At 47.0% G+C, this 24865-nt stretch overlaps 1 protein-coding gene across 3 annotated transcripts in view; it reads right to left on the minus strand.

Annotated features, from left to right (window-relative positions):
* MED12 (mediator complex subunit 12) overlaps positions 1 to 24865 on the minus strand; it is a 35175-nt gene that overhangs the window by 1207 nt on the left and 9103 nt on the right. Inside the window, exons 10-43 of one of the 3 annotated variants that reach the window (XM_040083829.2) lie at positions 24259 to 24395; positions 23364 to 23495; positions 22845 to 22971; positions 21981 to 22210; positions 21477 to 21557; positions 20421 to 20594; positions 20041 to 20185; positions 19026 to 19144; positions 18744 to 18887; positions 17818 to 17981; positions 17540 to 17671; positions 16330 to 16557; positions 15987 to 16131; positions 15584 to 15704; positions 14842 to 14943; positions 14013 to 14126; positions 13590 to 13753; positions 10698 to 10877; positions 10465 to 10536; positions 10026 to 10186; positions 9775 to 9936; positions 9582 to 9693; positions 9272 to 9361; positions 8738 to 8847; positions 8108 to 8243; positions 7674 to 7835; positions 6753 to 7130; positions 6276 to 6426; positions 5882 to 6087; positions 5381 to 5458; positions 4966 to 5183; positions 4232 to 4388; positions 1422 to 1598; positions 1217 to 1298 (exon numbers count right to left, since the gene is read on the minus strand). In XM_040083829.2, the coding sequence (XP_039939763.1) occupies positions 1217 to 1298; positions 1422 to 1598; positions 4232 to 4388; positions 4966 to 5183; positions 5381 to 5458; positions 5882 to 6087; positions 6276 to 6426; positions 6753 to 7130; positions 7674 to 7835; positions 8108 to 8243; positions 8738 to 8847; positions 9272 to 9361; positions 9582 to 9693; positions 9775 to 9936; positions 10026 to 10186; positions 10465 to 10536; positions 10698 to 10877; positions 13590 to 13753; positions 14013 to 14126; positions 14842 to 14943; positions 15584 to 15704; positions 15987 to 16131; positions 16330 to 16557; positions 17540 to 17671; positions 17818 to 17981; positions 18744 to 18887; positions 19026 to 19144; positions 20041 to 20185; positions 20421 to 20594; positions 21477 to 21557; positions 21981 to 22210; positions 22845 to 22971; positions 23364 to 23495; positions 24259 to 24395 (5091 nt within the window). Of the gene's footprint in view, positions 1 to 1216; positions 1299 to 1421; positions 1599 to 4231; positions 4389 to 4965; positions 5184 to 5380; positions 5462 to 5881; positions 6088 to 6275; positions 6427 to 6752; positions 7131 to 7673; positions 7836 to 8107; positions 8244 to 8737; positions 8848 to 9271; positions 9362 to 9581; positions 9694 to 9774; positions 9937 to 10025; positions 10187 to 10464; positions 10537 to 10697; positions 10878 to 13589; positions 13754 to 14012; positions 14127 to 14841; positions 14944 to 15583; positions 15705 to 15986; positions 16132 to 16329; positions 16558 to 17539; positions 17672 to 17817; positions 17982 to 18743; positions 18888 to 19025; positions 19145 to 20040; positions 20186 to 20420; positions 20595 to 21476; positions 21558 to 21980; positions 22211 to 22844; positions 22972 to 23363; positions 23496 to 24258; positions 24396 to 24865 lie in introns of all 3 variants that reach the window. The other 2 variants (XM_040083828.2, XM_040083827.2) reach the window with 2 other exon arrangements.

The raw sequence follows: 24865 nt of genomic DNA on the forward strand, positions 1-24865 counted from the left end.
CTGAGCCCAAAACACCCTTGTCCCCCTCCTGCAGGCTGGTCTTGGTTTACTTCCTGCTTTCCACTCCATCCCTGACATTACAAATAAGAACTCCAGATGCTTCCAAGGGGAGGTGGCATGGAAGCTGAATGCTGACACAAGGCTGCACTGGATCCACACATCTTTCCAGATACAACAGCTCCATTTGCTGTACAGAAGGGCTACAAAAATATGGTTGTTTTGCTAAATCTAGATTCTTATACAAGGTCTTCCTATACTTGAATGTCCTGGCTGAGATCCTTTGGCACAGACTTATCGTTTGTTTATCAGGCTAGTGGGAAGCTTAGCACATTACAACCTGGTTTGGGGAGGTTTTTGGCCACAAGGATTAAGAATTTTCCATCAAGGAACGAGGATAAGAACCATTTCCAAGTCCTCCACTCCACATATTACCAGATCTGGCACAGTCTCACTCTCAGTGAAAAAAAACCCAACCAAACTAATAAAACAAAAACCCAACCTATCAACTGTGCTGTCCATTTCTGAGCATTTTCATAGCATTTTCGCCATTTTTACAGCAGAAAAGCCACTAAGGTGACAGAAGACAATGACAGTAGCCAATTCAGAAGGGAACAGCATAGACCCTGAATTCTGTACTGTGATCCTCCAGCCAGTAATTCAATACAGATTATAGGAGTACAGTGCCAGACTGAACAACATCTATGCCATTACCCTGTTGTGACCACTACAAACACAGCAAGTGTGCAGCTACACTTCCCAGAACACCCCTCCCGCCTCCAAGAAATCTTGTCTGGCTCACAACACAACCACAGTGTCTCTGGGTCATCCACCAAGTGATTGCTCCAGGATTACAGCCTCCCTGTGCCCCTCAGAGGTCACCTGCAGAGCAAATACCCCCAGCTGATTTTAAAGCTGCACGCTGGATCCTTTCAGGGAAGCTGTGTGGCAATCCCTACAAAGGCTCAGCTCCCTCATCCCTCTGCAGGCAGCAGGAGGAAGGTCTGGAAGGTTGCTCACAGGCTGGCAAGCACTGCCCTCCCTGCTGCTGTGTCCCCTTGGGCTGATAGCTCTAAGTCCTGATACCACCTCCCTGCCAGCTTAATTTATGTCCTCAGACAGACAGTCTGGCTCAGCCTTGCTTCTCTACACCAGAGTACCTGCAACAGAAAACAGCAGGGAGGAGACTAGCAACAGGATCAAGAACACTCAGGCTTACTGGAAAGCTGCTGCTGAAGCTGTCGAACCAGAGCAGCTGTTTGCTGCTGCTGCTGTGTCTGCTGAAGGCCCTGGCGCTGGAACTGCAAAGAGAGGAACACAGTTACAGCCACACACCACCTGGCTGGCAGCCTCAGCCTTCACACAGGCCCTGGGAAGCTCAGGGAGGGAGAAAGGGGGGATGCAGCCTCCGAGGGAGCACTCACAATGGGCTGCTGGGGGGGAAGAGCCTGCATCCCCAGCCCCGGGGGCTGGCCCTGCGCCTGTGGCTGAGGCACTGTGGACACCTGGGGCTGCTGCTGGGGCTGGGGCTGCGGTGGTTGGGGCTGCTGCTGCTGCTGTTGCTGCTGCTGTTGTTGTTGTTGCTGCTGTTGCTGCTGCTGCTGCAAAGACAAAAGAGAAGGGAGCATCAGGGAACTGTCAGGGTAACGTGCACGGCGCCGGGGCACAGCAAGGGCTTAAGGAGGAATAATGTTCCAAGCAGTAGAACACCCTCAGACACCATTTTCCTTACAGGCACCTAAATTGCTCAAATTTCACCAGGACTCCATCCCAGGCTGAGAAACAGCAAGAAATACAGGGACAGCAACAAAGTTTTCTGCAAGATGAGGTATTGACAGATGACAGGAAGAGAACTCCCGAGTCTACTGGTCATTACTAGGAGCAAACAAGGTGCAAGAATAAAAAAACTAAGAACTCAAAAGGCTGGCTGGTTCATCTCTTGCCTCCTGGTTCAGATCAGCAATAATGAATAATGAGTATTTGCCTGACTCATTCTCAGATTCTTTTCAGAGGTAGCAACAGAGCTCCTATAATCTCCTTACACAATCCACTCCAGGTCAGCTACTCCTACTACTGGAGTTTTCCCTAATCTCTACCCTGAATTTCACATGTTGTGTTTTAAGGCCATTTCTGGTCCTACAGCCTAAGGATAAGAAGAGATAAGTGGTTGGTTATTTTTTTTTTTTTTCCTTTCTTTTAAAGATAAAAATTTGGAGACTTATCTCCCCTGTTGTCTTTGCCTCTCTAATGCAACACATCCAACTATTTCAGACCTTCCTTCTCTGTCATGTCCCCCAAGTCTTCAATTTATCTTGCTGTCCTTCCCTGCCACTCATGACAGCTGGTGTTACACTTCAATAAAAGGATGTGGATAAAACTGGATTCAGTGCTCAAAACCAAATGTTTACAGAATTAGTTATGCTGAGAAGAATATTCTGTGTGTTTGAGTCAGAACATACCCATAAATCTCAAGGTTTTTCATTTCTCCTAATTTTCAGACAATTCTCCCATCTGTCAATACAGTTTTTAACTCTAGATGAAAAAAAAAATTCCTAGCAGAAATTAAAAAAATACTAACGCTATCATAACAAACCCAATGTGGTGATGGTAGGTACAGCTCCAATCAGTGGCTCAAAAGGACAAGGTTCAAACCTTGAACAGACTCAGAAAACAAACAAAAATACAATCAGGAGAAGAAACAATGTCTTATGAAAGAAGGTTGGGAAAACCTGACCTTTGGAGGCTGCAAGTGCTCCCTAGGAATGTACATTGGGCAAATAACAGCAAGAAAGAACAGCCAGTAAACAGGACATAGTGGACAATAATAATTCATACAAGAATCAGTCACAAACACAGTGGATCAAGGATTCAAGACAAAGGGAATGTGTTTCTAGAACAGACTTCCAACTTCTACCAGTATGTTTACAGGTTCCTGACATGGATGCTGTGAGCTGGGTACACAAGAAAGCAGGTAACTAAGTGAGCCAGGATATCAATTTCATGTCCTGTCTTCTTGCAACAGCTGTCTGCCAACCCACATAAGAAGTCAAAAGGCCACCCATCCTTTCCAGAAGCCACTGCTCCATGAAAATCAGCTGAGGCACCTGGCACACCTCAAGTAACACCGCAGGAGTCACACTAACGGGATAGCTTGGGCACTCCACCTTTGTGGGGTTTTTAAGCAACCAAGCAAAGTCAGCTAAAAGCTGAAAGTATACATGAAGTTCCTGAGCTAGGAGAAGTGTCAGCAATTTGTATGAGGCATGTTCTTCTAAATATGAGTGATGGAGAACGCTAAAAGAAACTCCAAGTGAACAGTCAGGGGGTGCTACTTACGGAAAGGACTAAAAGCTGCTGACCATGCCAGAGGCAGTTCTCTTGTCCAGTGCAAGGCAGCAATTCTCAGATACTGCTGACTGCAGATCTCTGCAGGAGCCACTGTCCTGTTCAGGCCGCTCTCTGAACAAAAAGACTCAGCACTCTGTGCCATGCAAAGTCTCCCCATATTCCACAGGTTTGTTAGGCTTTGTCATAAGGCATTGGGTTCATCAATTAAACTATTTGAGTTTCTCTGTCAATTTAATACATTTCTGTAATTCCTAGAAAAGTATCTTTATTTCACGTAAGAGTTTAATATTCATAAGATCATAATGCAAACCTATGGAAGACTCATGGCTGTTGACTTATGCCTTGGAATCTTCTCTGAAGCTAGAGAGCTGGGTCTAACAGTTGGCTTTGGATCAGTTTTTCACCATCTGCTGTAAGAAACTGAGTACGTGGACTGATTCATGCCAGATTTTTTGCCAATGGAAACCGTAACCAATTCTTATTTTGATCTTCAGAAAAGCAGATATGCCTCTAAAGGTGATCTTGAACAACTTTCCCGCTCTTTTCTGGACAGGGGGCTTTTCACTTTGCTTCTAGCTCCTGCCACACTTGTACAACAGCTAACTTTCTGCACAATCTACTGGCTCAGCTGGAGCAGGAAGAGGTGGGACACAGGCCAGAGGACTGAACAGCCTTTTAGCTCATGCTGGGTGACTGGCACAAGGCAGTGCAGCAGGAATCTCCATCAGGAGTGGCCAGCTCTGAGGAAGGGAAAACTGCCTAGCAAATTACCACAGACAGCCCCCAACAGAGGGACATCCTTCCTGACACAGAGGGGCAGAGGTAAGCAGCACTGGGCAAGCCTCCTCCAGCTCCAGCAGCCTTCCTCCTGTCAGCAACCACTCACCCTCAGCATCTGTTGTTGCTGCTGTTGCCTCAGGTACTGCTGCTGCTGTTGGTCAGGAAGGATCTGGCTGGGTCGGATTCCTGAGGGGACTCCCTGTGGACCCAAATGGTTCATCCCACTCATCATGGGGGTCTGCTGTATTGACTGATGAGGAAACCTGCAGGAGAAAAGGACAAGCTCAAGGAGTAAAGGATTCACTGGCAGCCAGCTTTCTTTAATCCAAACACAACTTCTGACATCAATGAGACAGCCCCAACAGCCCCCTGCAATCCATGCTGTCTCTGCAGAAAGGTGAGGGACACAAGGGCTTCTCAAGGGTTTAATACAACCTGTTTTTCCAGAAGCCCTAAGTAACAGTCATCATCTGCTCTGCATGGCTTTCCTGCTGGATTTATGCCTGCTCAGGAACAATGGAAATCTCAGATTTAGCCCTTTGATGGTCATCTGCTGGTTAGATTTAAAACCAAAACTCTAACTTTCCCAGGTAACTTTTTCCTCCTACATTTCTATGCCATCTTTCTCTGGCTAGTAACACAGTTTCCTGCCTGCAACTAGCATTTCCAAATGTCATCCTATCTCTCTGTTTCTTCCCTGGACAGAAAGCTGGATAAAGATGTTTTTCTGAGGAAACAAAGTACAGCATGGAGAACGGGGTTTTCACAGTTTGCTGTTAGAGTTGTGTGAGCAGAGCAGGGAAACCCTTAACTTCCTTTGAAATTAAAGGCAGGAGGTACCTTTGTGTGTTGCCCAAGGTGTGCCCATAGCCAGGGGCCTGCTGGTGCACGTAGCCACTTGGTCTCTGCTGCATCTGTCTAACAGGATCCACTAGAGCAGGATTAGAGCTGGGGTGAGAATTCTGATAGGGCTGGCCAGAATAGGTAGGAGGCACCATCGTGCCTGACTGGGAGGGGTGCTGCTGGAGGCCTATGTGGGAGACGTAAGGAGTGTAACCCTGAAATGAAACAAAAAGGCTTTTTTTAGTCACGGGGTGAAAAAGAATACAGAATACAGGACATCAGCCTGCTGTAAATGCTGTCACAGAAAAGCTCACTAGGGAGAAGAGCCAAGAGCTTTCAGGGTTCAGCAGCAAGAACAAAGCTGCTGCCCCTGTGCTGCAGCCAGATTCCAGCCCTACCTGCAGTCACTTACCTGGGAGGGCTGCAGAGCTCCGTAGGACGGGGTTGGAGCCATTTGGCGCACGGGTTGCTGGCCCATTATGCCCTGGCCCTGCTGGAAGGCAAGAGACAAGAGCTTTTTCCAACATCTCCAAAAGGCAGGAACACTGCTGCTCTCTTCTCAGCAGTTCCCACTAAATCAGACAAGGGGCTTCATTGCTTAACCTACGAGGTTGCTGCACAGCAGGCACTGCTCATGACTTCTGTCCAACCCTGACCTGGGACAAAGAGGGCATTAAAAATCCTGCCAGCCCCAGCCAGGACATTCCCCTCTCACTCCCCAGTGGCCAGCCTGTGACAACCTCCTCCAACTGTCAGTGACACGGGCCCACAAAGCAGGTAGCACCAGAAGAACAGACACAAGAAACAACATCTTTCCAGAGCTGGGCAGGTCTGGCTAAAAGGGATAGCACCAAACAGCCTGGCCGTGCTGTACTGTGCAGTCAGCAATGACAAGAGCACAGCTCTGACTTACCAACTTTGCTTGCAGCTGCTGCCTCAGTATCTGTCCTTGGGTCACTGGAGGCTGCTGCCTGTACACTGCTGGCTTGTAGGAGGGGTCAATGCCCATCATGCTCCCCATCCCTGGAGGCAGCACACCGCTGTAGGGAGGGCGACTCTGAACCAGTTTTCCCAGTGGCATGCGTACCGGTCTGTAGGATGTGTCCAGGCGAGGGCCACCTGCAAGAGGAAGAGAAACAGGGAGAGCAGTCACAGCTACTGCTGCACCTCATAGCTCCAGAATGACTGTTCATCACTCTACCTAGACATCACAGGCAAAAGGAGAAAGTGCAGGGACCTGCACAGGACCATCTAAGAGAAAAGGTTGCCAAAGAGGTGAAATATTTTTGGCTCTCCTGTGCACCTACCTGCTGGAAGAGGCTGATTCTGGGCATAGAGACTCACTGGTGATTGCCCATACGCCAGCCTTGACATGGTGCTTCCTGACTGGTGATGCAAGAGATCTGTAGGCATACCAACTCCATATGAGACCCCTCGGCTGGGGCCCAGCACAAAGTCCTGCAAAGACCAAGCAGGAAGGAAGATCAATGTGAGCTGGGAATTCATGAATGGAGGAAGAGCATTAAAGAGTTTGAAAGTCCACAGGAGGAAGCCAAGGATGTTATCTGAGCTGGGCAGACTCCTTTCCTCCCATGAGGGATTAGGAAAGTGTTTGCCTTGCCCAAAGCTAAAGAGCAGGATAAAGCTCCAGTACTCCCAGCTAAGAGGAAATACATCACATCTTCAATGTAACACCACTCTCAGGCTCCTCAAGAAGACTCTAAAGAGTGTTTTATGACTAGGAATGGTGGACATGGGACATCCACAGCTGGACACTCCATTACCTCAGTTTTGCTGGCAGATTGGTTGCGTTTCTTGGTTTTGCTCTGTTTCTTCTTGCGTTCTTCAGTGGAGGCGGCAGGATTGGAGCTTGTTTTATCAGCCTTGGCTGGTTCTGCAGTTTTCTTCTCTGGCTCTAAAGCCACAGGTGTAGGAGGCTCTTCCTCTTCAGGGGGCAGTGGCAATGGCTCCAGGTAGTAACTGCGGGGCTTGGGTTTCAGGTGTGTGTGATACAGAAGGAGCCTCTGCTGCTCCTCAAACCTGGACACCTTGCGATCCACCCGGACTGTCCCAAACCATCCCCAGGAGAGCGGGGCTGAGTGCTTCAAACCCTCAAAAAGATCCCAAGGAGAAATCTTCTGCTTTGTAGAGACTTGCAAACCCTTTAAAGCAAAAGAGATAAGAAGCTTCAAGTCCCTGTTGTTGCTCCTCCGAGGGTACAGGTAACTCTGTGCTTTCTTCAGGCTCTAATCCAGATCTCTCAGTAACCAGCCTGAGCCCTTGCTAATGGTCCTTGCTCCTCCAGGTGGCAAAGCAGTCATTTCTAAAAGCCTTCATCAACAACTGTCTAGTCTCCTTCATTCCATCTCTGCCAGTCTCCTGCACACTGGCTCTGCCCATTAACTTACGTGACGGGGATTATGTGTTTCTCTTTGCACTTCACATAACCATAAATACAACCCCCAAATTTAGTTAACATCTCAGGTCACAGCAGTGTGCTATCACCGAGCATTAACACTCTAGCTTTGCCCTTTTTGGACATGGTTATGTGCCAGCTTGTCTACGTGCAGCCAGCCACTTCAAGCCCGTCAGGGAATCAGGCACTGCATACAGATGCCTCCCAAGCTGTGCAGACTTAAGGCAGCAGAGGACAAGGTGACACCTGCACTCAGGAGCTGTGATACAGACAAAAATGCTTCACTTACCTCCTTCTTGAAGATGGAATCAAAGCCAGCTATTTTATTGCCTTTAGTGTCAATGAGGGATCCCTGAGGTTCACAGGTGATGACATCTCGGGTCTGTTTGGGAAGTGGCAGGAGCTGTCGCACCTTCTCCAGGCTGTCAGACTGACGGTCCCCCAGCTCTTTCTGCACAAGTGGAACAGAGAGGACTTAAAAGAAATCTTCAGGAAAAACCATCCAAAGCCCACCTATGCCACTTCTGGTACTGGCTCCATCCTTGCATTACTTCTCACCTTTGCACCCTTCAGGCCTACAGAGTCATAGGGGCCACCCTCACTACTTCATCTAAACAGCAGAAACAAGACAGGTACTGTTCATGAGACACAGGTAAATCTGCATAGCAGGACAACCACAAGACAGCCCACTCTGGTCCCCATACAGGGCCTGGTGTCCCTCACCCTGAGTTTCTTGACAAGATTCATGTATGCCCGCTTGTTCTCCTCCATGCTGCCCTGAGAGATGCTGGACATATCAGCAGCCAGGGTGCCATTGATGAGAACACTCAACATGTCCAGCACGGTGGTGAAGAGCTCACTGTTGGTCAGAACAGAAAGGTCAGTCACCTAAAAAGCTGATAAAAAAGCCTCTGCCATCATTGCAACACCAAACACGATTAGACTGTCAAGACTTCCACCCACATTCAGAAGTGTCAGTCTTCAGAATAACCTCCCACACTAATCCTCCTTTTCTTTATACATCACACTTGAGTTTTACTCCCACTTGAGTTAGGTGCAGTATCACAAATTAAGACTGGACTCCTCCGTATCCATTCGGCACCTCTAAAAAGCAGACTCAGCTCTCCCCTGCACATCTCTCTGCATCTGGAAAGCCAAGTCTGTTCTGAACATGTCAGAGAGCACCTGGCTATCAGGACCTCAGCTGTAGCCTGCTATTACTCTGAAGTCTCTTTCAACTGCTGCTTCTGACAGATAATCTAGAGACACAGCCAGCTCACACGAGAAACAGGGCCATGCTAATAACAGCCTCCCTTGCCTAGTGTATAGACCAGAAGTCAGACTGAAAGTTACTTGTTTGACTGCATGTCCACAGTGCCACTGCTGATGATGTCCAGGAGAAGCACGGCCCATTCAGTTGTCTGCTGTGTGCTGCGTTGGACTGTGTCAAACATTCCTCCCACCTGGCAGAGAAAGGGAGTTTAGTCACAAGGACACCAAGAAACACTGAGATTTTGAAGTGAGAAAGGAGCTTAACCCAGAGTTTGAAGGAGCTTAACTCCTACAGAGAGCTGAGGGAGACTGCTGTCAGCAGCCAAATCTCAGATGCAAGCAGTAGTGCTGTGGGCTGCAAAGGCGCTCAAAGGGGAAGACACATCGACAAAAGAGACCAAGTCTTTGGATTTCATCTGATAAAACAGAGCAAGGGAGTTTATTCATGCACCCTGTCCCCCTCAGGGCTCAAGACCTAGAAACAGCACAAGTGTCTCTCCTACTTCCTTGCCTCAGGACATATATAGACCATCCAGTGTGTGCTTGTTCCAAAGGAAAAAAAGGCAGGCAACTCTTCACCCCAGATGGTTAAGCTCTTTTTCTGCAACTGCTCACCAAATTCAGCCGCAGTTTCAAGGCCTCATGCATCAGCTGCTTGGCTTTGCAGTCATCTTGGTACTGATCTTCTCGCCAATTCGTAACAATCTAAGAAATACAGAAGAGAGGACAGACCTCACCAGCTGTATGCTGAAGCTTAGAGAGAGCAGCTTGTACCACTCACTGTCTGGTGACGCAAAAATGGTCAGCTCGAGCTCCCTATACCAAACAGGGTAAGACAAGCAGCAGCTCTGAGGCCATGCTCCAGAGCCTGTCTGCAGGAGGGGTGAGCTCCTGAGGGAAGTGAGGGGAGAAACAAGACCCCTACCTGCTGGACCTGACTGTACAGAGAGGTGAGGAGGCCTTCCCGCTGCTCATCCTGACCTTTCAAGCACGTCAGCACCAGTGACAGAAATGGCTGCTGGCTCAGGAGGGACATACTGTGAGAGAACAGAGGAGCTACAGTGCCAGGCTGGACAACCAGCACAGCAAACACTGCCTGCCCTTTCCCCTGCACTCACCTCTTCTGTTTCTGGCGGTCCCGCTCTTTGCGGGATGATGACCCTAAATGTTGTCCTTTCTCCAATTCTTCTCCAGCAGCTTTCAGCACGTGGCCCTGCACTGATGTTGGAAGCTTGGCAATCAGAGGGGCCACCAGCCACACTCCTGACCTCTCCAGGGAGCTGTGACAACACAGGAGAGGAGAGATGTTTGCAATGCAATTTAAGATTCAGACTTGTCTACAAGAGCTGCATGCTGGCTCTACACCTACCTGAGGATGGGTTTGGATTTGTTGCTGGCAGGTGTAGCACTTGTCGAGCTACTGATATTGTTGACTCCGTTACCAGTACAGCTAGCAGAGCTGGTCTCTGCTGACTGCTGGAATACCTCAATGGTGGCCTTGGCTATGTTTTCTAACAAGGAGTTCATCTCCTGGAGGTAGGGAAGAAAAAGACAGTCGAGTCTTTCTTGGAGAGCACCTACAGCTTCCACATTTCAACTAAACGCAAACTCAGTTTGCCAACTTCCCCACGGCTGCGGCTCCTGGGGTCTCAGGCTCATTGCTTCCTTCTCATGCCTGGCTTTCACAGGCCTGACTCCCTCATTATTTACTTCCTTCCTATCCCCACTTCTGCCAGGTCACCTCCCCACCAACTCACAAGCAGCCACTTCATCCTCCCCTGTATGATCCCCTCTGAGCAGAAACTCACATTGCTTGCTGTCTGTTTAATCATGAGCTGCAGCTCCAGCGAGGACTGCCTCATGGTCCACTGGTCCAAATTCTGTAACGCACACACATACATACTTCATATAATTCCTTATCTCAGTTCAGACTACACCAATCCACACCCTCAGGTCCCACCATAATGAGAGTCAGACCCCTCAGAGGGCTGCATTTACATGAGGCAATTACTAGGACACAGATTCTGCCAGTAGCCTCCACCTGTAAGATGCGCTTAATCCTTTGCCGCTGAGGATTTTCTCCCTCCTCATTGTCCAGGAGCCGGTGTGGATAACAAATCAGCTGCATCAGCCTCTGGGCCTGTGTGCTGCTCAGGACAGGATCCTGCAAGTCATTGCTGTCTTCACATAGGGACTTCAGACATCGTTCTCCTACCCACTCCTGCAAGACGAAGGCAGAGTCAGCACAGTCAAACTGATGTCTGATTCCAAACCAACGCCCCTGCTTTCAGTCTCAGAGAGATGCATGGAACACATCAAAATCATAAAAGCCTTATTAGTATGCAGTTATGCCTGATAATCATTTCTCTTCATGAACTGTACTATCCTGATTCAGCAGGCGTCAGGCACAGCAATCAGAACAGAGGAAACAAACTCTGACGAGTCAGCAGTAATGAAATACAGTAGCTGCTCTTTCTTTTGAGAAAATACTGGTGTGAATTAACAGTATACAGTCACTACCATGTTCAGGCTCCCTCAACACTGCCACTTGGACTGAGAAGATCAGGAGTCGTCACTCAAATTTGTTTGGTCTATTTCCAGCACAACAAAGCTCTGGAGCTGTCCTAAGTTAGGTAACTCAGGGTTGCAGCTAGCACTAAACCAGAACGTGTCTTGAGGAAAAGCACACACCTTAATTCCCAAATAGTGATGGAAAACACACTGCCTTATTTAGTAAAAAACAATTACTTTACTTCTCAGATTCTGGGAAGGAAAATGACCGACCGGATACAAGCCACTTATAAAGTCACATATTATGAGAAGGTAGAGAGAAAACTTGTCAGGCTCATGATTTCAGCTGATGCCCCCTAAATGTATGATAATAAGGGCATCAGTTTCCAAACATGAGGAAGGTACTTCACTCAATGTACAGTTAACCTGCAGCACTTGCTAGTGCAAAAATTTTTCTTATTTATAATGAGGCAAATTCATTAAATTAAAATCAACAGAGGACTGCTACATAAGCGCTTCTGCATCTGCAGAGCAAGCCTGATCAGAGGATTGTTCCACTAAGAAGTGACAACAAAAGAAGAGATTAGGATCCAGTTCATTATGCACAGGTGCTGGTGCTATGCCTAAAAAGCTGGAAAGGCTCTTCAGCAGTGGGCAGCACTCTAAGACACTGAAGCACAAAGACTGAAAAGGTCAAAACTCTGGTTAGAAATCCTCGTGAAGCCACAGCCTAGATCATCATCTTCATTCCTGATGCAGTTTGCACATGAGATGTGGTGACCTCTCCACTGCCTAGTGCATTTCTCCACTTCAGTGTTACTACATCACAATCTCTTGATAATAATCTTCTCTTTCTTGCCTAGGTAATACACACATCCTTAGGAAGAACTCTTTTAATCACTTGCTCAGCTTCTTACAAGAACTCAGACTTCATTACCAATCTGCTTTATTGGTATAAAGAACGAATGACATACATGAGGGAAGGGATGCCAGCCAGAGGGATTTGGACAGGTTTGGGAGGTGGGCATTGGAACAGGTTGCCCAGAGAACCTGTGGATGCCCCATCCCTGGGAAAATTTAAGGCTAAGTTGGATAGGGCCCTGAGCAACTTGGAATAGTGAAGATGTGTCTCTGCTCATGATCTTTAAGGTCCATTCCAACCCAAACGGTTCCATGAGTCTATGAAGAAACCTTTAAATTAATTATAATCTGCTCCTTTTCCCCATCCCCTCACAATGAAGTCTATTGTAAAATATGTACCTGAACCTGAGACTGAGAAATCACAACCTATAATTTAAGGCATTGATAGTGCAAGTTCACTGCTCACAGAAGAGGTGTTACTATTAAACACAGCACTTTACCAGCCCTTTACAGCTGCAGGAAGCCTGCAGGAGCTCTGGCACCATTTGTGGTAACTCATGGGTGTCTACTGGAGTGCTCACTTCTACATAACCAGTGCTGCCAACAACTGGTATGGGCAGTGATACCTGACACTGCTACTCCCGGCTGTGCACAAACACTTGACTTACTTTGGGTCCCTCCTACATAGACTTGATCAGCAAGGGAATATCTACTTCTGTAAATGCTACAGTCAGGTTTTAAGTGGCATCAAGCATGTTGAATTTTTATTTAAAAATAGGTGGCTCCAATTCCTTTTTGCTAAGCTCGTAACATTGCTATGCAGTCAGCCAATTAATAAACAGCATGAGGACAACATACAGCACCAGTGGTGGGTTTACACATTAGTAATATAAAATACAGATTTCAGATTGTAAAACCACATCTTTCCTGCTGAGAGAATAAACTTATAACCAAGGCTAAGGATACCTTTCAACATCCATTTTCATACTGCATGGCTACTCTACTCTGCAACCTTATTAGCCAGGTTTCAGCTCCTCAAATGTCAGTTTTCCACAAAGGAATAGAAATACTGGTGCTGTCAGATTAGGCAAAGCAAAAGGCTTTTGTTGTCATTGTTTTAATTAATTAAACAGGGCCATGCAAAGCCCAGGGATACATTAACAGCCTAGCTGCAAGCAACACTTCAGCTGCATCCTGAAAGACACCATTTATCATTTTAATAAACCATCTGTCTGTCTTTCTCGTGCTGATCTTCTTTGCCTTCAGCACACATCTCAGCATACCACTCCCAGCACTCCCCTCCTTGGACAGGAGCCCTGTGCTGTTGCCAAAGCAAAGGGGATGCAGTCCCTGCATACTGCAACACCTAATTCTTGAGCACTGCTCGTCTCTGTGCTTTGCTAGCAGTGAGCAATCCTCAGTACTGCCACATGACAGAAACATTGCAGGTTCTCCACTGATCTTTCACAGAAATACCTGCCAAACCCAACTGAGGAAAGGCATATGGGATACATCTGTCTGCTGGAGGGATAGGACACACCTGGAGATGGGAGAGACTCACCTGTTGACATATACTCCTCAGCACATACTTGGCATAAATATCCAAGCTGGCTGTTTCTACAGTTACTACCCGACCACCGGCCTTCCTGGTGCCCAGCTCATCATCCATGAGATCATCAACACCTCCAGGGTGGGAAAAACCAGAGCCTTTCAGCTCTGCATCTCCTAAAAGGAAAGCACAAGTGTCACATAATCAAAAACTCTAACCACAGAGCCTGACTCAGAAAACATCTTGAGATTTTGTAAACCCTCCCTGTGATCAGTGACCTCTCTGCAGCCAACACACTCAAAGCATGTTTACAGCTACAGACAAGCCACATTCACCAAAACAGATCTCCTCTGGCCTTCTGCACAGCCAGCATGAACAACACAGTGCCCTTCTCCCGCTCCCCTGAAAAACACGGTTATAGGTTCAGGTACACACCCAGAACAAAGACAGCCTTCAGCACTGCAAAGACTGCTCCATCCACAATACGATTCTGGGAAGCTGCCAGCAAGTGACGGTCACAGGAAGAGCGGATTCCCACAGTGGGTTTGTCTGCAAAGAGGACAAAGGGGAAAGGCAATACTCAGCAAGAGAGAAAGGCACAGGCTCCAGAGCTGCCTGAATTATGTGCCAGCAAGTACCATAAAATCCAGCTCAGAGAATCCTGAGGCCAGTTCCTTCCCTAACTGTAACATGGGGTCCATTTAATTAAGTTTCAAGAAGCATAGTGCCAATCACATTGTGACAACTCAACCATGAAATTCAAATGGGGAGCAGAGCCTGTGTCATGAACTCCAAGCTCCAACAGTATCCTAGACCTAAAATACAGGCTGGATTTAGAAATCTGAGCTATCAGGATACTGGTGAGAAGCCAAGAACAGAGCTTCCTGGAATGTTTCCATCATCACACAAAAAAGGAGTGCTGTAAAACAGCAGCTTCTGGCACCAAGTTAAGAGGCTATACAAAGCTCAAGACATAAAAGAAGAAGTGATCATTACTCTAATGGCTTAGTGACAGCAAGGCCACCTCTACTGGCTGGTTTTGTGCCTCCAAGACCCTTCTCCCCAATGCCTTGGCTACCATGGAGTGACATAAATGGAAGGATGCTGTTCTTTGTCCTATGAAGAAAGTGCATCAGGCTTTGCCTGCTTTATTCAAAGCAAGCAGGTTATGATCTCTAACCATAAGGTCTCGTATCTCTCTTCTTGGGGTGCAAGAGCCTTAGTACTTTCACAATAAAGGCAGGCTCTAGGTTCATTCACTTACTGCCGTCTTGTTGGCATGGGTTCAGCTGTGGAGTCTTAAACAGATGGAGTAAAATCCGGCAGGTCAGACGTGCCCCTGGTTCTGAGTCCTGTTCACTGCAGGCTATGTAAAGAAAAGAGACAACTGAGATTTCTTAAGCACCAGGACGGCTGACTCTCAATCCAAAAGCTATTCACAGCGCACTGCCCTGGAGCAGCCAGCCGAGAAGCTGCAGCAGCCTTATTGTATTTACAAATATGGAGCATGTGCAGCAATTAACATGCAAGAGAGCAAATCCTTCAGCATTATCCCCAGTGACATGCACTGCATTCTGCTTGCTCCATCTTTCCAACTTCACCCTGTCAGGAGTCTGGATGCTGCAATCCCCAGAGCAGAGATAGGGAGGCTGGTGGCAGAATAAGGCAGGTGCTGTAAGCCCGGCTGGCTGCTCTAGCCAAAAAGCTAAGCTGAACATTATTATCAGTGGGAAGCATACTGCTGGAGTTCAGAGCTGAGTACAATGGTCACACAGTGAGGCTGATAACAGCTCCCCATGTTTACTTCAGCTCGCACAAAAACTCGAGAGAGCAGGGCAGTGAAAAAACTTAGCACAATCAATTTTTGGTAGAAATCAAAAGGCCCAACTTTCTCTAAATCATCACATATAAAAGAAGTATTGGAGGCATGTTTCACAACTGTAGAGATCATCAAGTATGCATGAAGCACAGAACTGAGTGTCAGGTTTGTGCAGGGATGCACTTACCAGCATTGAGGAGTGAGGGGATAGCAGCACAGCGAATCAGATCCTCCAGCAGCAAGCACTGCCGGGCAATGAGAATGGCAACAAAGGTGGCCAAGGAATCATGGAAAGATAAGTCACTGACCTGAAAGAGAGGAGATCAGCCAGTGATCCAAACAGCCTCTATCTCATTCCCTCTGTCAGCAATTCCTAGGAGCTGGGGGGCAGAAGGGCCCATAACCCCTGGGGTCAATGTCCATGGTCTGCCCAGGCTGCAACAAACACCAGCGGCAGCCCCCGGTATTCAAAGCCTTTTCCCTGCCCTCAGAAGACAAAGCCTCCATCCCTTGTTCACTTTTGCCTTCTCCCAAGGGATCCCTCCACTCCTGCTTCAATTCCTTTTCCCCTTTTGAATGTTTGCACTTGCATCAACATTGCAGAGGAGATCATTGAAGCCACAGGTCCCATTATTGGAGGAACAGCACAAAGCTTTGAGCACACCCAGCCACTCGGCACTTAGAGACTTGCAGTAGCCAGTTAGCTCAGCACACAGGATAGCAATGTCGTTCACCCTGTTAAATAAATAATGAAAAAAAGCAGAGGGTCAGCTTTGCTACTCATGCATGCCGTCAGGTCAGCGATTTTCTACGGGACCCCAGCCTTGGCTCCTTCTTCACACCCCAAGACAACCAAGGTATCACCACTGGCTTCCTTACTCTCAACTAAAGAATTTACTTTCTCAGTAGAACCACAAAAGCTCTGCCTCTCACCTGTCTGGATCGTGGTGTCCCACACACACGTGCATTAGTGCATTACAGACGAAACTGTAGCGATTGGCTGGGTTTTCATTGAGGCTCTTGCCCAGGTTGGTGTACGTGAAGTTATGTGCAGAGGGATTTTCAATAGTGTCAATCATGAACTCTGGCTCCCACAGCATGTTGGAGTCAGACGGCTCAACATTGCAATAGATTGTGTTCTTCACCTTGGAGCAGAAGTCACTAAACAGGACAGAAGAGCAATTAGGAACACAAAAAACTAAGCACCCACTGAACTTGGGTGAGCAAAGACAAACCCTCTCTGGGCAAGAACATGTTGAAACTCAAGATCACTGTGTACCAATAAAGACCAATAAATTTGTTATTTTCTAGTCATTCCTTTCTGTGCTTGCATTCTAAGACATGCTGAAGGTTCAGTTTATTTTCCACATCAAGCAGAACTTTACAAAATTTCTATCAGTAGTCCTTTTCTGTGAAGAGGAGACTCAGTTCCTCATAAGTCATTTGAAACCTCTGATAATTTATCCAATCACCCTCCTTTGGACCTAAATCCACTGCATGTTTTTTGGAGTTTGCTGCCCCAAACCACAAGGCACAGTTGTACCATGACATAAACAGGGGCCTAATGTTGCTCTTTGTTTTGTTCTCCTTTCCTTTCCAAACAATACCTGACATTTCATTTGCTTTCTGACTGCTACTGTACCCTATAATGACATTTTCAATTATGTATCCATTACAGCTCAAAGATCCTTTATTCAACCCAAAGAACATACCCACCACCACACAGAATTTAGAAAGGAACAAAGATAATCCTATGTGTATTATCCTATGTTTAACAACACTGAACTTCATCTGCCAGTTTATCATCTGATCACCATCAATGCACCCTACTACAACAACCTGCAGCCAACTTCCATTATATGCTAAGCAACAATTAAATGAGAAGTTTTGATATCACCATTCACACTTCTGAGGGATAAAACAGCACAAGCATTAGCAGAGTCCATTGGAACTCTTCAGTCACTCCTTATTTTCATCTGTAACTTACTGTTTGCCTGCTAGAGGATATTCCCTTTTATCTGTGGCCATTTACTTTAAAGTTTTGCTGAACAGCTTTTGGGAATTCAGTTAAGACTAGTATGAGGTTTCTCATTTCTGTATGCATGACAACTCCTTCAAAGAACTCCAGCTGCATCAAACTCACCTAAAGAGCTCCCCAAATTTACTTTTGAGGTGACTGCAGGAGGTGTAGAGGTCGTAGAGATAGGCCAGGATACAGCGCTCTGCTGAGGAGCCATCTGAGCGGTTCATGCCGTGTTTCACCACCCCACACAGACTGCAGAGAGACAAAAAAAAAAGTGAGCTGAACCCTCAGGCACCAAGTAGCTGCCATTTAGGAAAGACACAGATGTCTGTGCCCTTTATGAACCCCCAGCATACACACACTGCTTCCTTACACACAGAGGGGGGAGATGCCCTTACCCTTCGAAGACCTGAGCCATCTGGTCCTGGTTCAGGATAAGGCAGGAGTGGTAGTGCCGCAGCACGGCCACGATGCACAGGCACAAGCTGGTGGTATAGCTGCCAACAAGGTCGGAGGATTTCAACAGCAGTTCTGCCTCCACCACGCTCAGTTCATTCAGCAACTGCACCCAATGACAGAAAAACCCTTCAACAGCCACAGGGGTAAGGTATGGTCAGAAAGGGAGGAGGCACACCAAACCCACAGCCTATAGGACCTGCCAGGAAAGGCACTGCCAGGCACTTTCTGCTTAGGGATGCACCCCAGAACAACTGGCAAAATGTCTCAGGCAGTACAAGGGGCTGTTGGGGCTTGGGTATCAGTGGGTAATTGGGATATGGCCACAGGCAGTTTTAAACAGCTTGTTTGGTAGTTCTAGCCTGCGTAAGTCTCACTCTGATATCCTTTCCAGGCTAGCAGCCACAATTCCATCAGCTAGGCTTCAAGAGACACCTGGTACAGGCTGCAGAAACAGCAACAGGATTTTAGCAGGATCCAGAAGGCAGCGTGAGCTGCCATGTGCCAAGGATCTTTCCAGGGGAGCAAGGCAGGCAAGGTGCCAGGGACAGACAATCCCCTTCTCACTCAGAACAACCCTCTGCTGCAACCAGGGACAGAGATGCAAGTCCTTTGGAAACAAGCCCAAAGCCTTTGGAAGAATAATCCTCAGAACAGAACATGTAAGATTATCTGCCACAGACAACCTATTCCTACCAGCTGCAGCCCAGAAGCATCACAATGACCATATAATCTGACTACCTCCATGACACGGGTCAGAGGGTCACCAATGATGACCAGAGCAGGACAACTATCACAGCACAGATCTGCTGCCTCTCAGGTGGCCAAACCCGCACCCCCAGGGAGCACCTGAGCACACTGCCCTTACCTGGATGGCAAAGTCGATAAGACCGCTGATATTGAGTGAATACTCCATCAAGTCGAATATGAACTGCACGTGCTGTACCAGAGGCAGGTGGTATGACATTCCCAAAGCAAAGCTGGTGATCTGTTCCAAGACATTACGAGATACCTGCAAGTGCAAGAACAACACAGAGTCTATCTTCCCTTCCAGAAGTCCCTCAGCAGGCTCATCTCCTTCCAGGAAGCTGCTCTCAGTAATACAATACATAATCAGGAACCAAGGACAGCAGTCTTCCAACATTCATACCTGAGATGTGACTTGGTGCTGATCAAAGTGAGAAAGGTGCTGGAACTTTGCAAAGATATCTTCAGCTGTTGGGAATGCTTCTGGCTTGCTCTTTTTCCTCTTCTGGCCTTCCTCCCCACCTACCAAAGTTGAAAACATCAGAAAACAGTATTAGGCCGCTTTCCTCACTACAGAATTAAACATCAGCCATCAGCTTCTGACAGTTCCCCAGCAAGATCAGCCCCTGTCACGATGCACAGGCCAAAGGCCTGATGCCTAGACCTTAACTTGGTAAGGACTATCTTTAATGAAAAAAACCATGAAGGAATCTCTAACCTAAGAATGACAGCAGGGCAAACATCAAGTTTATCCCAAATGAAAGTACTCCTTGGAATATTCTTCTGTCTTGATTTGAAGATATACCTATTCTCTGATGAGAACAGGCATTCTGGACTGGAGATGCTCAGCCACTAAAGTTTCTTTGTCAGAGCACTCCACATTTTAAAGCATCATCTTTTTCCCACATTTTAAATTACCTTTCAGGTATCAGATTACGAAAGAAAAATTATAGCCAGATTCTCAGCTGTTGGACATCAGATGCTTTCTGTTGATTTTGACCCAGCTATCCAAATTTCCTATGCTATATTTTTAGCACATGCCTGAAGTGTAACAGCATGATACATTTAGCTTATGCACTGGCAAAACACTTTCTTTTTCTTGTACAAGGATCTAAATGCAAGAATAAATAAAATAAAATATGAAAAGCCAAAATTTTGGCCAGGGTCCCACTCTGAACCTTGTATGACTCAATTCTCTTCTGAAGACAAGTTACTTAAACAGACATTGCCAGCAGGAAACCAATTGTCTTACTTGCTGGTTAGTATGTTTGAAAATAGCACCATTCCAGACCGATTCACCAGTACCTCTTACCAGACACTGTATATTGTGTAAAATCCTTTCACTGTGAGACGCCAGACAAGGGAATCAGCCAACTGGAAAGATGCTCTTAGAAAGGAGTGTCTCCAGCTCTACTAACCTGTCTCTGCAGTGCTCTTTCTGTTTAAGACTTTCAGAATGTCTTTGGTTATTTTCTTGATTGTATGCCGAGCATCATCGCGTTGTTTTCCAACCCCGAAAAGAACTACCAGCCTTTGGTTACACTCATGACTGCATGACTCCTCCTGGGGAACCAAAAGAGACAACTGCATTAGCAACTACAAGGCTGAATGCTTTAATCTTGTTTCACACCTCGATCTCTGAAAGAAAAAGAAAACCTTCACCCCAAAAGCTTCTCTGGGAGTAAGCAAGGAGCCATCCAGAAAAGCAGGACTGCTCCTTACGCAGCCACAACAGGGAGAGACAGCAGCCTCAAGACAGGGGCAGCAACAGGGGAGCAGTTAGGAGCAGGTCCTGTACCTGAGGAATTGGGAAGTGTGTTGCATACTGGATGTGCCGAGGCTGGTCATACAGGGATGCTAGCATTCCTTCCACAGACTTATCCTTCAGCAGGGCCTTTGCTTCTTTTTCAGGATCTGGCTTTTCAGGGGAAGGGCTGGCTTTAGATTCACAATGCATTGGTGGAGAAAACATCTGGGGAGACATAAGAACAAGAAAATGTAATTAGGGAACATGGTCATGCAACTGTAAAGACTGCTGAAGGAACATACTTCTGCTCAGGCCTAAAAAGGAGTGGGAAAAGGAAGGGTTGGAAAAACAGCCAGTTCTTAAGGCAAAAACCAAGGTAATGCGCTAAGAGACTATTCCTGTTTTTGCTTCTGGTCCATGCTGCATATTAAGTTAAACACAACAGGAAAAAACACAATAGGAGTAATAAATTCATGGCTTAGAATTTTGGAAACAGCCCCTCCCACAGAAGTGAGGATCCTGGGAAAGCATATAGCTTTACATCACACTCGCCTGACATGTACCTTGAAAAGTCAGAAATGGCTGGATAGATGTAGGTACTTGGGCATTTTTCAAGCACCACAAGTTAATTTTGCTATTAAGTGCTTCAAAGTGTTCTGCTACCATGAACTATGCCCACAGATATGAAGAACTGTAAACCTGAAGTAGTAATGAAGGCCAAACAGTAGGATGAAAGCAGACTAGTGTCTTCTCCTAGGATCAAGAAAACCTCTGCAACTGGTCACACTCCCAATCTTATGCCATCATGGTCATTCATTTCCCATCCACTTGCAAGCAGCCCACTTCCTACCCTGCCCAAACACTGGGCTGGCAGTAGCCAGAGCATAAGAGGTCCCAAAAACAAGTGGGACTCTGCTCTGATGAACACCAAACTACATAAATAGGTTACATGGGCCTTTGAACTGCTCATATATGCCCAATGTGAACTGCCTCATAACCCAGCCACTTCCAGAAGATACACAAAAACAAGACACATGCTGCTCCTGGGCTCACTACAGCACACTGACCCTACTTACTGAGTAACAGGTAAGAAATGCTGAAACATACCGAGAAGTCTGTCTTTTCCATGTCATCAAAGAGCATGCTGGGGTTGTGGTCAATGTCCATGGGCTCTGAAAGACCTGTGTCCTGGGAACAAACAGAGCAGCTTTACATCTCAGTGATGCATCAGGGAACAAGAGAATATTCGTTGGTTACAGCACTGATGTCCATGTTGGACGGTGACAGCAATATGCCACCACACCCATGGTGCCTGGCAAGTTGGAGCCTGATACACCTCAAATATTACAGACAGGCCTCACACAGCACCTCATGATACATTGCTCTGCACCAAGCCATGCAAGATTTTCCTATCTATCCTTCTGCAATCTGCAGGTCCTCTCCAGTCACTTAGAACATAAATTTAAATGCTAAGGAAACAGGTTGGGGGAAGGAAGGGCAGGAGTCAGTGGTACATCCTCCACCAAGCAATAGTGAGGAGGCTGCAGAGCTGGTAGAAACAGGCTGGCACAACACAGATGTACAGGAGGGCCACGGTGCCCATGCTCTCACCTCCAGCTTGATGCCACTGCTTCCCTCTGTCTCCTTCCTGTCATGCTCCTCAGCAGGGTCATCAAAGGGTGAGGGAGGCCGAGGCCCATGAGAATCCATGGCGAGATCACCCCGGGAGATGAGCGTGCACATGTAGATGTTGTGGGAGAAGACATCATGTCGGATTAGCTCACAGAACAGCAGCACCAGATTAAAGAACTCCACCTTCTCATTTTCCTTCCCAGGATCAGCTGAAAGGACAACGCACACAGTCAGAGCTATCAGAGTAGCTCTGCATCACTATAAGCAACACCAGCCACCTAACCTAGGGCAAAGGAAAGCATTTCCTGAGATGTCAACACAGTGACTGATACACAGTTCTGAGATTACAGCAGGGACTAAAAGCAGTAAGCCCAGTTTCAAAAATCAGCAATTAAGTAAGTCAAAAGCTCTCCAGTATCACCGCTCAGAGGCACTGGACCTTAGCCTAGAAGTGCTATTCCTGGTGTACAAACAGTTGCCTGTATCATTCAGACCTGTTATCCTATCCCCATCAACCTGTTTGCAGAACTTCCCATGAGAGCCAGAGCTCTGTCACCAGTTAAAAACCTCCCTTTAGTTCTCAGCCTGAAGTAATTCCTGATTAAACTCATTTATCCTTGGCCAATGCTCTGTTAACACAAGTGTCTCTGTATCATCTTACTATCATCTGGCCCTGCAAGTTACTTTTCCTCCCTCTCCACAATAAGCTCTGAATTACATGGAAGCCAGATAGAGAATTTAGATACACCCAATACCAACACACAAGAGAACTGCACATAAATTCAAAGTTTGCAAGAGAGGGAAAGCTAGAAACTGAGAGACCACAAGTCCTTATTTACATACTTAGCATAGGAGCTTGAGTGTCAAGGAACTGCATAAGGACATCCTGAAAGACAGGAGCGCTGGCTGCTGACAGAGAGCCCGAGGAGATGGAGCCCTTCTCATCCACAACTTCAGAGTCTCCACATCTCTGCAGAAACAGAAAGAAGTACTGACTGCTGACACAGAGGAGAAACTCCCTATCCATGTATCTCAAAAAAGAAGTCTTCAAGAGAATTTTTCTATCTTGCTCATACAAGCAAGCCACCACACAGTTTTCTGTAAGCTACTGCACAGTCTCCAAATACGTCAGCACTTCTGCACTGCAATGAGCTGTGCTCAAATGTATCCAAGAAATGGGATATGCACCATCCCACAGGCTCATTTATGACCTACATTGGGTCAGATGGAGCAAATGCCATAATTAGCAGCACCAGTGACAAGAGGCACTGTGCTGATCAGACTTGGCCGGTCGGTGTAATCGGAGTTAGGTAACCTCTGCTCTCCTTTACTGCTCCCAGCCTTCCAGGAATAAGGACCTACCTCAGCCTCGATCTCTGCTTGACGTTTCTCCAGGAGTTTGGCCACGACCATGGCCCTGTGGCGCCCAGAGCGTTTGTAGCTGACAGCCCACTCGCACAGCAAAGCCACCACTGCATCATCGTCTGGGGAGATCTGGGGGGATGTAAGCACTGCAGTGAGAACCTGAGCCAAGCAGAAGAGGGGAGCAGATGTAACAGCGGGTCTACTCCCCATAGAACAGAGCCTCAAGATTGCTGTGTTCCCCTCCTCCTAACAGGGAGGACAGATGTCAAGTAGAGCCCTCCTGCTTTGACTCCATTTTGTAACATGAGGTCCACAGCCCCTGACAAATCTCCAAACCAACTCTGCTTCAGAAAATCATCTCTCTTCCAGCAGCACATCTATAGAATGCTAATCACAGCACTGACTAACACACAGCTCCTCGACACCCTCATACAAAGTATACAAACAGCCAGTCCTGCAGCTCTTCTAGGAACCAGTGCAGTAGTGGATGCACTATGGTCCAACACATCATTAACACATCACCTCCCAGGCTAAGAGGAACCTGAAGTGTGAGCTCCCAGGAACCAGCAGCCAGCCCAAAATGTGACCAGGCTAGCACTGGCATAGCAAGTACCTAGCACCAAATTGGTATGCAGATTGATGTCTTTCATCAGTGAATTCTCTCAAGCTTACATGTATTTGTTGGACTTTCTAGAGCACAGAACCACCCCCATCCTCATTTTAGTACCTCCCTAACAAGGCTGCATGAAATCCTTTTCAATGGAGATCATGTCTCTTGGCCAAGTGCCACTACCTAGTCAGCTCTCTGCAGACACAGGACAGTAACAGTAGGATATAAACAAGAACACAGCCACATCCAAGACCAGGGCCCAGCAGCAAAGTTCCAGAGCACCTCATGACTGTCTTTGGTCGGGCCCAGACCAAATATCCTGTTATATAAGGAATCCAAAGAGTTGCTGAAGTCAGATCTTTCAAAGCTGTGACTGTCCAGAACTTCTAATGTATGCAAGACACGGCCAATAGTGAAACCTAGAAGAGAACAGAAAACAGAAATGTGTATTTGGCACCTGGTACAACAGACTCAAGAGAACACCCGATGGGTTGCCAAGGTCAGAAAGATCTACACCTTGTATCAAGACCAGTTCCACAAGGAAGAAAAGATGGGTTGTAGCTGTAGGTGATTCTCTTCTAAGTGGAAGACAGGGTTTGAACCCTTTATCCAAATGTCAGAGGGACCCTGCTCTAAGGGAACTCTGATGCACTCCCGGGGCCCAGGTGAAGGACATGAAATCATGAAACTTCCCAGCCTGGTACAGCCTCCAGACTATTACCCATTATTGGTCTCTCACACAGAAGGGGATGAAGTTACAAGTGTAATTCAAAGACAACCAAAAGGGACTTCAGGATCTTGGGACTGACCATTAGCAAGGGATTCTGGAACAGAGATTATTTTCTGTCCTAGTTATGGGCAATGACATTGGAAGAAACAGATGGGCCCA

The sequence above is a fragment of the Hirundo rustica genome, chromosome 21 (genome assembly GCF_015227805.2).
Source record: "Hirundo rustica isolate bHirRus1 chromosome 21, bHirRus1.pri.v3, whole genome shotgun sequence".
Classification (NCBI taxonomy): Eukaryota; Metazoa; Chordata; class Aves; order Passeriformes; family Hirundinidae; genus Hirundo; species Hirundo rustica.